General features: G+C 39.3%; 1 protein-coding gene across 1 annotated transcript in view; it reads right to left on the reverse strand.

Annotated features, from left to right (window-relative positions):
* Positions 1-1,824: 1,824 nt before the first annotated feature.
* LOC124277700 (telomere length regulation protein TEL2 homolog) overlaps positions 1,825-17,100 on the reverse strand; it is a 68,689-nt gene continuing 53,413 nt past the window's right edge. Inside the window, 4 exon segments of the mRNA XM_046713429.1 lie at positions 1,825-1,954; positions 4,341-4,423; positions 5,409-5,524; positions 5,953-6,017. Of these exon segments, the coding sequence (XP_046569385.1) occupies positions 1,934-1,954; positions 4,341-4,423; positions 5,409-5,524; positions 5,953-6,017 (285 nt within the window). The 3' untranslated portion in view covers positions 1,825-1,933.

Genomic DNA, 17,100 nt, shown 5'->3' on the forward strand with positions numbered 1-17,100 from the left:
CTTTAAGTCTTTGTTTAACTGAAAAGACAAAATGAGAATAAGATTCATGCCAGTCATCGCGGACAGTTGATACCAAGTGTTTTATGTCTGTTACCTAATTACGTTTTCCAAGGCTATCATATAGTATCATCATATCATAACATTTTCTTGGCAATCAATATGAAGGAATTGTTAATTATTTTAACCAGTATCTAATAATTATTATATTTGATTCCATTTCAATGGATATCTTCCACATTCTCTGTAAACCATACAAGTTGACGTGGCTGTGTTTACGCCCAGATATCTCTTGCATGCATACAAATGGACTTTTTCTATAACATCAAACGTTTGAAAACCCCATAGGTCTGCAGTATATAACAAAATTGGACATATTTTGACTATATATGTTTTAGCCTGGTTTACAGTTAGTTTCCATTATCACAATAATTATCTAATTCAATAATCTCTCTTTCTAGGCCTTTAATTGTGCTTGAAAAACAATATGATGTCATTGGCAAATAGTAACAGGAATATTTGTATTATATCTGGATGTAATAGGATACTGTCTGAACAGTTTTCTTGGATTTGGGTTGCTAAATCATTTATCATTAAATATACAGCCTAGCCTGACTCCTAATTGGCTCACAAATGTATCTGATAATTCATTATTACTCCTTACACAAATTCTCACATTGTCATATATATTTGGCAGTAATTTTCCCATTTTGCAACTGACACCTTGCTTGTCTTAGAGATTCCATAAAGTATTTCTGTTTATTGAATCGAATGCCTTCGAAAAATGTACAAATAAGACATAGAATTTGTGTCCCTTTTGATAAAGATATTTCTGAATAATAGAATGTAAAGAAAATATGTTTTCAATAGTGGTGTATCCCTTTCCAAAGCCAGCTTGTGATTCTGTTATCTTGTCTAAGGTATCTGCCCATTTAACTAATCTCTTATTTATTGTAGATGTAAATATTTTGCTAAATATGCTTAATAGTCTTATGTCCCTATAGTTTTCAGGTCACCGTTCTTATGTATAGGAACTATTATGCCAGTGCACCAGGATTTGGGTACATGTATCCCTTTTCCAAGATGATACTAAATATCAGTTCTAAGAGTGGCAATAGTAAATCTGTAAAGTGATTAAAAAAATCAGATATGGTAGAGTCTATACTAGAAGATTTATTACCTTTTAAGTTTGTGATACTATGAAGTATTTCCTCCTTAGTAACTGAGGTGTCAAGAATATCTTCTACGAAGCTTGAATTAATTTCAGAATGATCAGAATTACTCACTCCTGTGTCAGACTGGTCACATGATTCACTGTCATCCCAGTCAGAGAACAAGTTACTAAAATGGCTGTACCAATCTTCTGTTTGTATATTATTTCCCAAATGCGCTTGTCCGTTTATTTTTTTCAGCATAGACCAGAAGGTTTTTGAAACAGTTCACATAGCTGGGTAACCAAATTTATGACCTAAAGGTGGAATAGTTTGTTGCCAGGTAACAGGGTGCCAGTTTGCACAGCTGGTCCCACCAAGTACTGGTCCTTGATGGCATCCACTACAAGAACCCCAAACTGGCACTGGTAAGATAACAAACCAATAAAGGAACATAATTGAGGTCAATAATAATTCTGGACTCACACAACCAGTCCTGGCATCCAAGGGGCTCCTTTTGCAATAAAAACATTATTTTAATTTCATATGTTTATTTAATTCTGACACCATGTTTCTCACCATTCTTAATGTGTGGTAAGTAATGTGGTTCTCAGTTTACATGGGTTCCCGTGGTTCACCTTGACCCTATGACCTCCACAGGGGGGCACCTCTGGTTCCTTCTTGTCCTGACGACTACTACTGCCAGGAGATTGTCCAGCATGCAACTGGGAGACATTCTTCATCAACCATCTACTGCGATCATCTCTTGTGGGAAGATTTGTAAGTCATGATTCGGTATGGAGCTCCTGTAGGGAATAAACACACCTCAATATTTAGCTGATCACACACTGACATAAACTGTTATGAATATTCAAATCTCTTTGAGGAACTTCCTCCAACATTCAGCTTGCAACAAGACAACAATATTTGACAAACATTGTTCCGCATCAACTGCAGCTCACCTAGTCATGAAATTGACATGCTAAACATCAGTGAATACTGGCAATATATAAATACTGGCAATAAATATATCTGAAATGATTATATTTCAAGAACACTTCTCAAACTGCAGTCACAAATGTAACATGTAACAATGTATACATAATATCATATAACAAGTTTATAATAAGTACCAAACTGTCAAAGTTTCTGAATACAAAGGTTCAGGGTGTAACTTTACAAGTGTGTTTATAATGCCATACAATTTAATCAAATTGTAGTTGTTTCCAAGTTTGGGTATCAAAATGACACAAAACATCCTACTGTCTTTTGACAACTTTGTATTCTCCTTGATATATGCAATCTGTAAACAAGCATAGATGTCTCTGCTTCATTGGTCCATTGGTTGCCAAAGAAATTTAAATCCAAGAGCCAAGAATGCTTTCTCAGAAAGATGATTTGAGGAAGGAGGAACTTGAAATATCTAAAGAAACGGAACATGTAAGTTGAGTCCCACTATTAAGTATACATACACCATTTCCTTGAATTGTGCCAGATGCTATGACCACTGAAGAATGAGAAGCGTAACATGTTTCAGTCTGTAGTTTATTCTGTTCAAAAGGTGAATTTGTTGGACCACATCTGTGCAGACCGGTCACATAACCTGCAGCTCCCCCCATTAACACACATCAAGTCTCAGGAGATCGGCATACAAGTTGACTAACGTAATAAATTTAACAGTTTGAAAGTTCATTTGTTTCTCACCACATGAATGAACTATACACAAAATCTTGAAACAGTACATATTGAACCATCTCCAATGGTATTGGGAGATACTGAACAAACCCTCCATACATGCAACTGACTGCTTACTCATTCTTCATTAACACTGACAAGCCAATATACTGGCCACCTGGAACACATTAGTGACATCATTATGACCACAGCTTACGGATAACATTACTGATCAAGCCCCCGGAGCCTAAACCATTATTCTACACATGAAGTAAATCACTGAGTCTCAGATTAACCTTGTCCATAAATGTGTGTAGGTAATTTGAGATGTTGATCAGAAAACCTAATCTTATTGTGTAACAAAAGTCAGTAAGACTGCAAGTCCACAATATTTTAACTACAGTATGTTTCCTTTTCAATACAAGTTCAAGGCACAAACTGTACCAAACATTGTACATCTGGCGGGCTGACTTGAATATAGTGTTTGTCTTAAATTCAGTTTGACAGAAAGCATTTCCTTGAATTAGGATTATTATATAACCAGTTGATACCATATGATGTATAGCTAGGTTGTTAAGTTCAGTTATGTAAGCTTCAATCAGTATTAGTTTCTTGGTTCCATGACATTGCAGAATTGAGATCAATAAATGTTTACCGCATCATATAAATGCAGAAACATTTCAAATGGAGTTGTGAAAATACATGTAACAGTTAATTGTAATATTTAAAAATGTCAGCATAAGTGTTCATGTGTCCTTGGGAAAAGGATAATATACTTGGACCAATTAGTATACGGAGGTGGCCAGTCCAAATGTAGGTAGCTGCTTAAAATTATGCAGTTATATTGTAAAATTCATACCCTGTTGAGCGAAGCTTCAACATCGTATCAGCATTATTTCAGCCATATAGCAAACATCATCAGAAGCACTTTTGCAAGTAGTGAGATGACCTCCATGTTTTGTCCAGGGCTCACCATATGTTGTTGTGGCAGAACAGAGATGTGTATGTGTTTCTTCAGTTATTGTGTTTCTGCATCCAAATGATTTAAAAGAGAATATATATATATATATATTTTTTTGTGTGTGTATATTGAAGAAATTAAAAGAAAATATATTTGATTTAACAAATTGTTAGCTGAGAAAATTTGGAAATTGATTATTTGTACATCTTAAAAGGTTCAGACTTCTGTTGTATGGCTAGCAAAGATTGTGTTTCTCTTGTAGTTGACTGCATAGCTGACTGCAGCTTCACATCACAAGCAGAATATGACAGACTTCACTCTAGGCCTCGATAGCAACAAAACACTATATCAACATGCCTGTTTGTGGGAACACACACCTAATACAAGCAGAGTGAGTGAGTTTTACACTACTTTTAGCAATATTCCAGCAATATCATGTCGGGAAACATCAGAAATGGGCTTCATATGTTACCCATGTAGGGAATTGACCCTGGGTCTTTAGGCATGACAAGCAACTGCTTTAACTTTGATAGCAATAAAACACTATATCAACATACCTGTTTGACCACATTCCCCAGCAGCACCAAGGCCTGGAGTGCCAGTTTTCGGCACTCGGAGTCAGGGTCTCTGTCCATTAGCCCTGTCATACAAAGATCGGAGGTAAGCCATGGATGAATTGACTAACGTAAGATTTGAAACCTTACTGATGTACCTATGAACTCTGATATCATTGAGCAGGTAAGTTAAATTAACAAGAATAATTTTAAACAGGTGCACACTGTTGGTACCGGTAAAGGTATCATTGGTTGGTTGGTGTTAAAGGCAGGACTCAGCAATATTCCAGCTATATGTCGGCGGTCTGTAAATAGTCAAGTCTGGACCAGACAATCCAGTGATCAGCAGCATGAGCATCAATCTATGCATTTGGGATACGATGACATGTGTCATGCAAGGTAGGGGGCCTGACCACCCGATCCCATTAGTTGGCTTTTACGACAAGCATGCCTTACTGAAGATCAATTCTAACCTGGATCTTCACAGGTATCAGTATTTGGGAATCAAGAAGACATATTTATTGAGTATACATGGTACTGAAGATAAACATTATTTTGTATCATATGTGTGATGCATATGGTGATGTTGTACACAAATATACATCAAATCAGGATTCTTCCTTGTTAACTTTTAATGATATGTCAGTACTTAATATATATGATGAGTTCCTTAAAACACCTCCAAATTGTAAATCTGCTCATGATAGTGGTTTCATTATTGCAATATGTTTATTGCATTATTGTAAAAAATGTTGGGAGTGAGTCGATGTTCTACAGACAAAAATTAACTTCCACATGTCATCAGGGATAGGGAAAGCTTGCAGGAGAGGTCATGTCCATGAGACATAGGTTCAGCTTCCAGAATCTCGGTGCACAAGGTCACTCCTAACCTTTTCATGTGATGGCCATACCCACAGGGTGACATAGAAAGTTTCATCCACATACAGAAGACATGAGGGCAGACAATGGACAAACAGGTGTATTAAGTTCTACTGACTATGTTGTAGGCAGAGAAACAACAATGACAGGACAAGTTATTAGCCTGGCCCCCAGACAGTACCAACCACCTACCTTCCAGCCACAGTTTCATCTCGGTCACCTCCACCTGCAGGTCTGATATTAGACTGTGACATGGAACCACCAGGATGATCATTGATGTGGCAAACAGCACCGCTTGGCGTACAAACCTACAGGAATAAATTCAAAGTCACTATGAAGTGGCAAACAGCACCGCTTGGCGTACAAACATACATGAATACATTCAAAGTCACTCTGATGTGGCAAACAGCACCGCTTGGCGTACAAACATACATGAATACATTCAAAGTCACTCTGATGTGGCAAACAGCACCGCTTGGCGAACAAACATACATGAATACATTCAAAGTCACTCTGATGTGGCAAACAGCACCGCTTGGCGAACAAACATACATGAATACATTCAAAGTCACTCTGATGTGGCAAACAGTACTCCCTGGCATAGAAACTAACATGACTACTGACATGGAGACAGGATCACATAAGAGACTATTTGCTAGTTCTGCACCCAATAGTATAACACCAGACCTTAGTATGATATGTGAATGTACTGCTACTGACTGTCACAACTACTTACACATCAGAATGGAACCTGAGGCTCCAGGTGAACTGCAGCAAAGATCTGCCCATCTGCCCACTTGCCTGCAACAAACAAGTCAAAGTTCTCACTCATACCAATATCAACATGAAGCATCACATGCACCAAAGGAGCACAACATGTCACAGAAGTATCACCCCACAGGAGCATCACACGTCACAGAAGTATCACCCCACAGGAGCATCACACCTCACAGAAGTATCACCCCACAGGAGCATCACACGTCACAGAAGTATCACCCCACAGGAGCATCACACGTCACAGAAGTATCACCCCACAGGAGCATCACACGTCACAGAAGTATCACCCCACAGGAGCATCACACGTCACAGAAGTATCACCCCACAGGAGCATCACACGTCACAGAAGTATCACCTCACAGGAGCATCACACGTCACAGAAGTATCACCCCACAGGAGCATCACACACACCACAGGAGTATCACCCCACAGGAGCATCACACACACCACAGGAGTATCACCCCACAGGAGCATCACACGTCACAGAAGTATCACCCCACAGGAGCATCACACGTCACAGAAGTATCACCCACAGGAGCATCACACACACCACAGAAGTGTCACCCCACAGGAGCATCACACGTCACAGAAGTATCACCCCACAGGAGCATCACACACCACAGGAGTATCACCCCACAGGAGCATCACACACACCACAGAAGTATCACCCCACAGGAGCATCACACGTCACAGAAGTATCACCCCACAGGAGCATCACACGTCACAGAAGTATCACCCCACAGGAGCATCACACACACCACAGGGTATCACCCACAGGAGCATCTGCGTCACAGAAGTATCACCCACAGGAGCATCACACACACCACAGGGTATCACCCCACAGGAGCATCGCACGTCACAGAAGTACCACCCCACAGGAGCATCACACGTCACAGAAGTATCACCCCACAGGAGCATCACACATCACAGAAGTATCACCTCACAGGAGCTCCTGGAGCTCCACAGTGTGATGCTCCTGGGTGAGTACGTATGAAGGTATGCATGATGGGATGCTCCTGTGACGGTATGCATGAGGTGTGTGATGCTCCTGTGATGTGTGTGATGCTCCTGTGGTGTGTGATGCCCTGTGATGTGTGTGATGCCCTGTGGTGTGTGTGATGCCCTGTGTGTGTGTGATGCTCCTGTGGTGTGTGATGCTCCTGTGATGTGTGTGTGCTCCTGTGGTGTGTGTGATGCTCCTGTGGTGTGTGATGCTCCTGTGGTGTGTGATGCTCCTGTGGTGTGTGATGCTCCTGTGATGTGTGTGATGCTCCTGTGATGTGTGATGCTCCTGTGTGTGTGTGATGCTCCTGTGGTGTGTGATGCTCCTGTGATGTGTGATCTCCTGTGATGTGTGTGTGATGCTCCTGTGGTGTGTGATGCCCTGTGATGTGTGTGATGCTCCTGTGGTGTGTGATGATGCTCCTGTGGTGTGTGATGCTCCTGTGATGTGTGTGATGCTGTGATGTCCTGTGATGTGTGTGATGCTCCTGTGGTGTGATGTCTCCTGTGATGTGTGTGATGCCCTGTGATGTGTGTGATGCTCCTGTGATGTGTGTGTGATGCTCCTGTGGTGTGTGATGCTCCTGTGATGTGTGATGCTCCTGTGATGCCCTGTGTGTGATGCTCCTGTGGTGTGTGTTCTCCTGTGATGTGTGTGATGCCCTGTGGTGTGTGATGCTCCTGTGATGTGTGATGCTCCTGTGTGTACATGCTGCTGGATGTGTGATGCTCCTGTGTGTGTGTGATGCTCCTGTGATGTGTGTGATGCTCCTGTGATGTGTGATGCTCCTGTGATGTGTGTGATGCTCCTGGATGTGTGATGCTCCTGTGATGTGTGATGCTCCTGTGATGTGTGTGATGCTCCTGTGATGTGTGTGATGCTCCTGTGGATGTGTGTGATGCTCCTGGATGATGTGATGCTCCTGTGGTGTGTAATGCTCCTGTGATGTGTGTGATGCTGTGATGTGTGTGATGCCCTGTGATGTGTGATGCCCTGTGATGTGTGATGCCCTGTTGTGTATGTGTGATGCTCCTGTGATGTGTGTGATGCCCTGTGATGTGTGTGATGCTCCTGTGATGTGTGTGTGATGCCCTGTGATGTGTGTGATGCTCCTGTGATGTGTGATGCTCCTGTGATGTGTGTGTGATGCCCTGGATGTGTGATGCCCTGTGATGTGTGTGATGCTCCTGTGATGTGTGTGATGCTCCTGTGATGTGTGTGATGCTCCTGTGATGTGTGTGATGCTCCTGGATGTGTGATGCTCCTGTGATGTGTGATGCTCCTGTGATGTGTGTGATGCTCCTGGATGTGTGATGCTCCTGTGATGTTTGTGATGCTCCTGTGATGTGTGTGATGCTCCTGTGATGTGTGATGCTCCTGTGATGTGTGATGCTCCTGGATGTGTGTGATGCTCCTGGATGTGTGATGCTGCTGGATGTGTGATGCTCCTGTGATGTGTGTGATGCTCCTGTGATGTGTGTGATGCTCCTGAATGTGTGATGCTCCTGTGATGTGTGTCCACAGGAGTATCACAAACCACAGGAGCATCACACACCACAGGAGCATCACACGTCACAGGAGCATCACACATCACAGGAGCATCCCATCATGCATACCTACATATGTACCCACACAGTGTACACACTCTCACACCAACACGGAGGACACATGGCATAACATGTCATAAGCACTTGATGTACTAAACTACATTAAACACTGCTTTATTTTTATGTGTTTTCTGACCTATTCAAAACTAATTCATCAGTAATAAATCAACTTCAAAAGCAATTCGGATAAAGATGCTTGACATGATTTCTGAATGTAAACAAGTTAAATCAGGGTTCCTTAGCTGGATGCCATACTGAATATCACATCTGAAACTAGTTTGACCCTGAATGACAGAGACCTAAAGAAACACAAGCCGGCATAGCATGATGTCTGGCAATGAATCAAATCAGTCTGTGTGACACAATAATGTCTTTTCTCATCTATGACTGGACACTGAGGAGGAAGATGTCCTAATGTTAGTACATTACTCACAGAACCCAGGTGGCCAGAGCTGAGAATATCACACTGCTGCTGTCCAGTTTGTGAGCAACAAATACATGGAAAATAATACTGTGACAAAGATCTGTAGCTCTTCTGAATAAACGAGATTCATCAGAAGATGACAAATCCCCCCGGCCCCCACAAATTTGAAAGAACAAATCATCTGACAGTTACTTAAAGTCCCAATTGATTTTTTAGACCTAGTCCAAATTGTTTCCATAGAAATCCCGAAAAATATAAATGCCAAAATTCTGCAAATAGCAAAAGGCACCACTTTAGGTCCTGTTTGATATATCTACAAATTTTTGTTGAAAAATATTGAAAGTTTTTTTAGTTATGCTCTGGAAAGAAAATGATTACAGACAGTTGATTATGTATTCTAATAGTATTACTAAAGTATTATAAGACCAGACCAATTTTATTTCTTGTTTTATGGACTTTTGTCCTCGGAAAACCTAAAGGCAGGAGGGAATACAATTTATTTTTAAAATCACCAGTCAAGGCAAAACCCCAGAAGAGTTGGCATTGTTTTTCAAGTTCACACTCTCTGAGGTGCTTGAAGCACTGATTTCAGACCCAAATATTGTTCGATAATTCAGTTTAAAGTCTCTAATAACAAATACCAGTGTTTTAGTGTCCACCAAACTGCCTTGCATAGTCAAAGTCTCGCTCTTAACATTAGGATTTTATTTTTCGAGCGGGGAAATTGTAAAAAATATTATTTTTCTTATTCTTGAAAAAATATGACCGGCGGATTCATAAAACAAGAAATAAAATGGTCTTGCCTAAAAGTATTATAAAAGTATTATTAGCAAGCCAAGAAGATTAATTGAAACACTTATTTAATTCATTTATTTTTCAAAGCTTAAAGTTTTACCTACTAATAGGTTGGGCTGCAGACAAAATAATGTGAGCACTTTCTTTAAATTAATAAAACATACTCAGTACTAATTCTGTCATTGTAACTATATTTTCATTATTCTTACATTTATGTTTATATTTCCCAACAGATGCTTACATGTACATAAATATGCATATCTACATAATATTGTACATAAAAGGCTGTTGCAGGTTTAACTGTATCTGATAACATGCAAGGCATAAATCATTTTTACATTACAAACATATTCTCTGAAATTAACCATTCAAATATTAAGCCTACAGAATAAGTCTAAAAATAATATGTGGAAAGAGGACCAAAATGGTTATTGTATCTATATCTAGACTGTGATGCTGAAGCTTTCACTTTTCTGAGACTAAGAAAAACGCATGATATTGAACATTGCCAAGAAAGACTCTAAATGTCAAACTTATTGACACATTTCATTATGTCACAGCTTCAGATATAGCAGCTATAATCATTATCCTGTGTTCATCTATCACACCAAGCCATCACTGCCTATCAGCAGCCGGTTAGTACAGACCATGCCAGCAGCTGTTGCTGTGTTGGATTCAGAAGGGAAAGCCAGTGTATATCTATGATGACCACAACCTCATGCAGCTAAGGTAAGAAATCATGTTTTAATGAATTGTTGTTTTAATCAGGTGCTGGTCTAGGATCATACAATTAAATTCTAGTTTGAAGTTTAACATCATCTGCCAATGATACAAAATGTTAGGACAGAAAATTATACCTGAAGTCAATATACATCTTTATATTTTTCTCGTATAATTCTAATTCTAATATTATAATACTTTTATGCATTTTGGAACTTCATCAAAAGTACGAGATCTGGGTTGTTTTTTTGTGAATTTATGAAATGACTGTAATATCTACATGCTTTATGCCAAGATGAATCAAATTTCACGCACATGCTGGAATTGAAACTAGTGTATGTCTCATTGAACTTCACAGCGAAGAAAAAGGGAGTGGAATGATTCTGCTGAATGCTACAACATATCTTATAGCAATAATATTGGGCTATTACCTTGTTCCAGGAATGTATCCATCAATATCCATATAAAGGAATGATATGCCATTTACCTGCAGCTGACAAAGCAACCTGTTCCAAGTCATGTGTCATTTAACAGTCTAATATGCAAAAAAAATGTATATAACGTTATAACTAGTGATAGTTTTTATCACTGGTCACATGATTGGTATTTAACATTGGTTTATAGCTAAATTGGTCACCCAAGCTAGCACATCTGACAACTATTTGACAATGGTTCAAACACAAATAATAAAGTTCTGCAAGATTTCGCTTTGTTCATTTATCATGCCTCCATGTACATGTACAGAAATAACATAATTACAAAATAAGAGTCTGCAATTTAGCTGTGTCACCTTTTACAATTATATTTATATTTGTATATTATGTCTGATAGTATATTTTGTAGTGTCATGTACTATAGGCCTGTGGCCTTAGTACTGAAATAAACATTGAACCAAACTATTTGCATGATGTCGACCATTCTTTAAAAAAGTAATTTAGTTAGACAACAATGAACAATCAATCAACATATTAGCGGTTAATCTTTTGAAGGAAGGACGTTTTTACACAGGCACTTTACAACATAATGTGGGTATATTCAATGTACGTTAGTAAATCTACATACATAAACACCATCTTTTGACAAATCCGCTGTGCAAGATAAAAGTAATTAATCAATCAGCGTGTTCATACCACCAAACATGGGTTACAGCATGGAGTAGTATTGCATGCAATTTTAACTGCCTAAAACACTTAGGGGTCGACTCTGTTTTGAGGATATGAACAGAACTTCATTGTCCCTTAAGAAACACTTGCTATGTATATAGTTAAACTGTATATACCTATTTACCAAAGTAAATTTTCAGGTTTTTCCAGCAAGTGGGGGTGATTTAGTTTACAGATTCAGACAAATCAAATCTTTGTTTTTAATATCATAGGTCAATAGACATCACATTGTTTCATGACATGATTAAATATCGAGGTAAAAAACACAGATATAGGATCAAATTGGATAAGTTATTACACCAACCACGCATCAGAAATTCCAAAAAAGCAAACACTGCTAGGATACTTTATCACAATCAGACAAGAACTAATGAGGATATTTTCAAATAATGGCATCTGATGGGCATCCACCAATTTTATTACCCAATGGTAAGGTTGAAGAAATTCTGCCAAGGTGGACAGTTGCCCAGTCCCCGTGTCCGTCACAGTCGCGGGGAGAGGGACTGACCACCTGACGTAATTAGATTGTTGGTGCAAAACATTAATCCCTCTGGATCAGTGCCCCTTAAGCAGTTATTATTGTTATTTAAATTATTAATTATGGCTTGTTTTTTCTTATAATATGGAGGCAAATCTATGTAAGATCCACGTTTCAAAGGCTTATAATTTGCTATATCCAATGTGTGTTTATGTATGTAGATTTACTAACGTACACTGAATATACCCACATTCTGTTGTAAAGTGCCTGTGTAAAAACGTCCTTCCTTCAAAGGATTAACCCGGAACCTCTATGAAGCAATTGCTCTAAAGTTTCTTGTATCTACTGGAATGATGTATCTTTTGTTGGATTTATAGAATCCGATTCAGGTATTACTTCTTGATGGCCTCTGAAATAAGGTTCGGTATAGTTGGTACTACCATCCAGGTTATTCCTGTTTAATGATATTTTAACTGTTAACTGGTATTTCATATTTTTCAAATCATCTAACTCTTTGTTGATTTTGCTAGCTATGATGGGTTTAACACTTTTTACATCAATGTTGGAATTAACACCCATCCTCCAACCTGTCAGATAAGTACAAACACCATATGTTCTGCTGATTATTTCTTGCCTTAGCTTTGAGATCTCTGACAGTCATGGTTATAATTTGGTGTGAACAAATCTCTAAATAGTTATAATTTAGTGTGGATAAATCTCTAACCTGGAACCCCAAGGAAACAATTGATAACTGTATTGGAATGGCTTAACACCAAAGATAACATAAACACCTAGCGGTAATTCACGCCATTTAACAGTTTAGCTTCAGAGCATTAAGTCTGCAGCTGCTTTGCCAATTTCTTCTTCAAGCTTATGAGGCCATCTGGTTTCCTCCCTTTTGTGAAACTTGCTTCTGAATCCACAGGTTTAGCTTGAATGGACTTTTTAAAGTTTACGGTTTTGTGTCATAATTTTTCATGGGTACCTTAAGTAAGGTACTCTTGTGATTTCTGTCATTGCTGCTGAAAGCTTCAGGTGACACTGACCTCCTGTGTCTGTCATAGAGGGGACCTCTCGTCAAGGCGATGATGCTTGCTGTAATAGCTGTGTAAGCAGTTCCTATGATCTGTAAGGTCCATGCTAAGGACCACATACTAATAGACTTGATCCTGTTATCCCTCTGTATATGGCCAAAAACATGATTAGTGATGGTCTGTATGGTCTCTGACTTCCAATACCTGCAGCTGTGCTGAACTTCCAGAGCTTGGGCAATGTGTGATGTGATCTGTTGACATGAGAGTAGCTGACAGTGCTGTGGCTCTCTTCGATGGAGGTCATACGTCCTTTTTGCTGGGTCTCTCCTATGAAGGTGATGAGATCCGACCTGCTAATCCTTTAATGAGATCTCCAAATGGCTTAAAAGAAAAGGGCTCCTCTCTGACAAACTTTGGCTTCACTGACTCTGGGGTAACTGGGCATATCTAAATCAGATGGGACAGGGAGGATGCCAGGCTTCCCCAAGTCCGACTGACTGGCGGATGACAGTTTCAGCTTATAGAATCATGACTTAAGTCATGGTGCGAAACTTCATAGCCACCTTTTTCTGTTGCCGTTTCTGGCTTATGAACACATACATACTTCTCAAATGCAGCAGGCAATAAGTGATGACATACCTGATGAGAAATAAAGGAGCATGGCGTATCTACACATTCATCATCATGAGGTGGCATGAAATTCCCACAAATTGGAGATAAATGTAGTTCCTTTAGTTAGAAATAGATTTAGTGTCTTTAGATTTACCCATTATAGATAGAAAAGAATCAGCCCAACCTTAGAAAACTTTTACAGAGCCTTTTCAAAGAACAAGTAAACACATGTATGCATGTGAGTCACTGGAATAATTGAGGCTTTCCGCATGTTTCCAATAGGGGAGATAAATCTCATGGATAGTACTTGGAGGACCACTAAGAAGAACAACACAACACAAAACTTTGAACTTTTGAAATTAAATTCAAGCCTAGACCTCTGGATTCAGAAACGAATTTCAGAAACAAAAGGTGACCAAGTGTTAGAGGGACATATTCATAAGATTAATAATGAATATAACTCACAGTTATAAATATAGAAGTTCGGCAAAATAATAATACTATTAACAAGAATTCCACAGCTATTTTAAGCGTGCTGAAGTTGTTGGACAGAATCTGAAATTTGAGTTTGATGTTGTTAATGGCGATGTACTGCTGGACGGTACAGCTATGGGAGTAAACCAGGTGAAGTCCTTCACAAGGTCTGCCCCGAGTTGGTCATTTGTGGAGAAGCTGTCTGAGAAACTATTATTAGCGTGGTATCTCAGTGGGCTAGCACTATAAAACCAGCTTCAGTCTACGCTAGTACAAGCAGCCGCACATACACATACACACGCATGCATGCCATCATATGTGCGAAATATTCTCAAGTACGACGTTAAACCCAATTTCACCTCACCTCATCTCTCTCCAGGCTGCTAAATATTAGAAGTTTTCTGTGCAACAACGTGCAGTCACCGACAACTCAAAACCCACATGAACAGACATCACGGTTCTAGATATTCACAGCATCACAGTGTTGTAAATGAGGGGAAATGTACTTCAATGAGATTTTAGATGTCATAACAAAGGAAATGCTACCATATCTTTTCTATCTGTATACTAATGATACTTTCTTTACCAGAAAAATTTGAAAAAATTGTAAAGAAATATATTAAATGTGGTTGGCACTAGTTCATTATTACTTCACCAAATGAAGTTTCAATGAAAGCAGATGTCAAATTCAAGTATTTAATTTGAACAATCTGCACCTGTTTAGGATAAATTCAAATGAATATGGGATTTAACTAATCAATTAATTAAATGAAGCTACCTTGGGTACCCAGGTCTAAAGATTTCTACCTGTGCCAGCCAAACTGGACATCAAGCCAATAATTATTTTGAATAATGTTTTTGATTCACCACTCGTTGACTCTGCTCTTCAGACTTAAGTAATGAAATGTTTTGTTTTGTTTCAGGGTGAACACTGGGGAATACTTTTGGAAGTCCCTCTAAACATACTGCTTTTACTAAAATACTCCTTGTGACAATGAAGGAACTTAGTGCTCCAACACCCAGATTCTGAAGGCTATACTGAAGACACTTAGTACATATGTGAGAAGCCATGTACGACAACTGGAACACAACTTCCACCAGCCTTAACAAGACCACGCTGTTTGGAACGAATGCTCCGGAGGCAGCTGCTCAGTTCATATTTATGTTTATTTCGTTACTGCTGGCAGGGGGGAGGTAACTCTCTTGTCATCACAGCTGTCCTGAGACAATGCCAACTCCATGAAACAACATACTACATCCAGTTGTGCCTTGCTGTAGCTAGCCTTCTGTTCGCTGTGTTCAACCTGCCCACTGTGATGTCCGTGCTGAGTGTTGTCCGTGCTGGGTTTGCTGGTCCCTGGTGCCAGATACAAGGCTTCATTACGTTCACCACTGGGATTGCCAGCATGATGCTCTACACAGTCTCCTCTCTTGATAAGTTAATCTTCATCCTTCATCCTCTCTGGTACATCAACTCGAGCTGGGCTAACCGTCCACACATCTACATTACACCCATCATTGCCTCTGTCCTCGTCATTGGCACTGTTCCTCTGGCCAAGCAGAGCTTCAGCTTCCATGAAGGCATGATGGTGTGCACTCTTGTGACAACATTCAACTTTAGAGAACACACATACATCACAATCATAGGCCCTATCCTCTTCATCATCTGCATCTTCATCGTCATCGTTACACAGATATCCATATTCCTGACAGTACGGTCCAAGACCAAAAACATCCCCGGTCTGACTCGCCCTTTGAACCAGTCCAACCATCACCTGCTGATGACGTGGAAAGCCCACCTGAAGGCCCTGAAGCCCATCAGTCTCACCATCCTCATCTTCCTGCTCACATGGCTGGCCTATAGTGCTGTGATCATTGTGGACAAGAAGGCCCAGAACTTCCGTAACACTACCCAGTTCAAGGCAACATCCCGAGCTATCTGCCTCCTCTTCCTCACTCTACCCCAGTTCTGCAACCCTTTAATTTACACAATGTATGACAGGAAGTTCTGTGATGCTCTAACCAGGCTGCTAAATATTAGAAGTTTTCTGTGCAACAACGTGCAGCCACCGACAACTCAAAACCCACATGAACAGACATCACGGTTCTAGATATTCACAGCATCACAGTGTTGTAAATGAGGGGAAATGTACTTCAATGAGATGTTAGATCTCATTACAAAGGGAAATGCTACCATATCCTCTCTGTCTGTATACTCATGATACTTCCTTTAACATTAGCTTGCTGACCTGAACAATTGTAAAAGTTTAATTAAATATTACGTACTGGAAAAACTACATCGTATCTCTGGAGAGAAATGGAGTGAAAGTACAGGCGGAAACAAACTTGATCAATATAAATTGAAGCCATAAATACATTATGATTTGACATGATGATTTACCATTTACCACTGTATATTATACACTGCCTTACAAGCAGAAATTATTATTAATGAGTGAATTTTCTAAAAAACTATGTGAGGAGCGTAGAAATCAGCTGAAATCACATTTTCTACCAGTTTTTTTTATCCTCAAATATTATTTTATAAAAAAATGAAATATTCCAATGTCAATATAATTTAGTTATAGCTTTTGCTACAAATATTTCAAATAACACATACAAATGTTATATGCATCTTAAATATTAAACAGTAAACTTGTTTTAGGAATGTAATTGTCAATATCCACATGAATGAATTGTCAATATCCACATGAAAGAAAAAAAGTCCATTACACCTGAAGTTGTAAATGTTTTCAACCTCAAGCAAGCATCTTTGCAAGAAGCCAATATTTAATTA

Source organism: Haliotis rubra, unplaced genomic scaffold, assembly GCF_003918875.1.
Source record: "Haliotis rubra isolate DU_JTF1 unplaced genomic scaffold, ASM391887v1 Scf226, whole genome shotgun sequence".
Classification (NCBI taxonomy): domain Eukaryota; kingdom Metazoa; phylum Mollusca; class Gastropoda; order Lepetellida; family Haliotidae; genus Haliotis; species Haliotis rubra.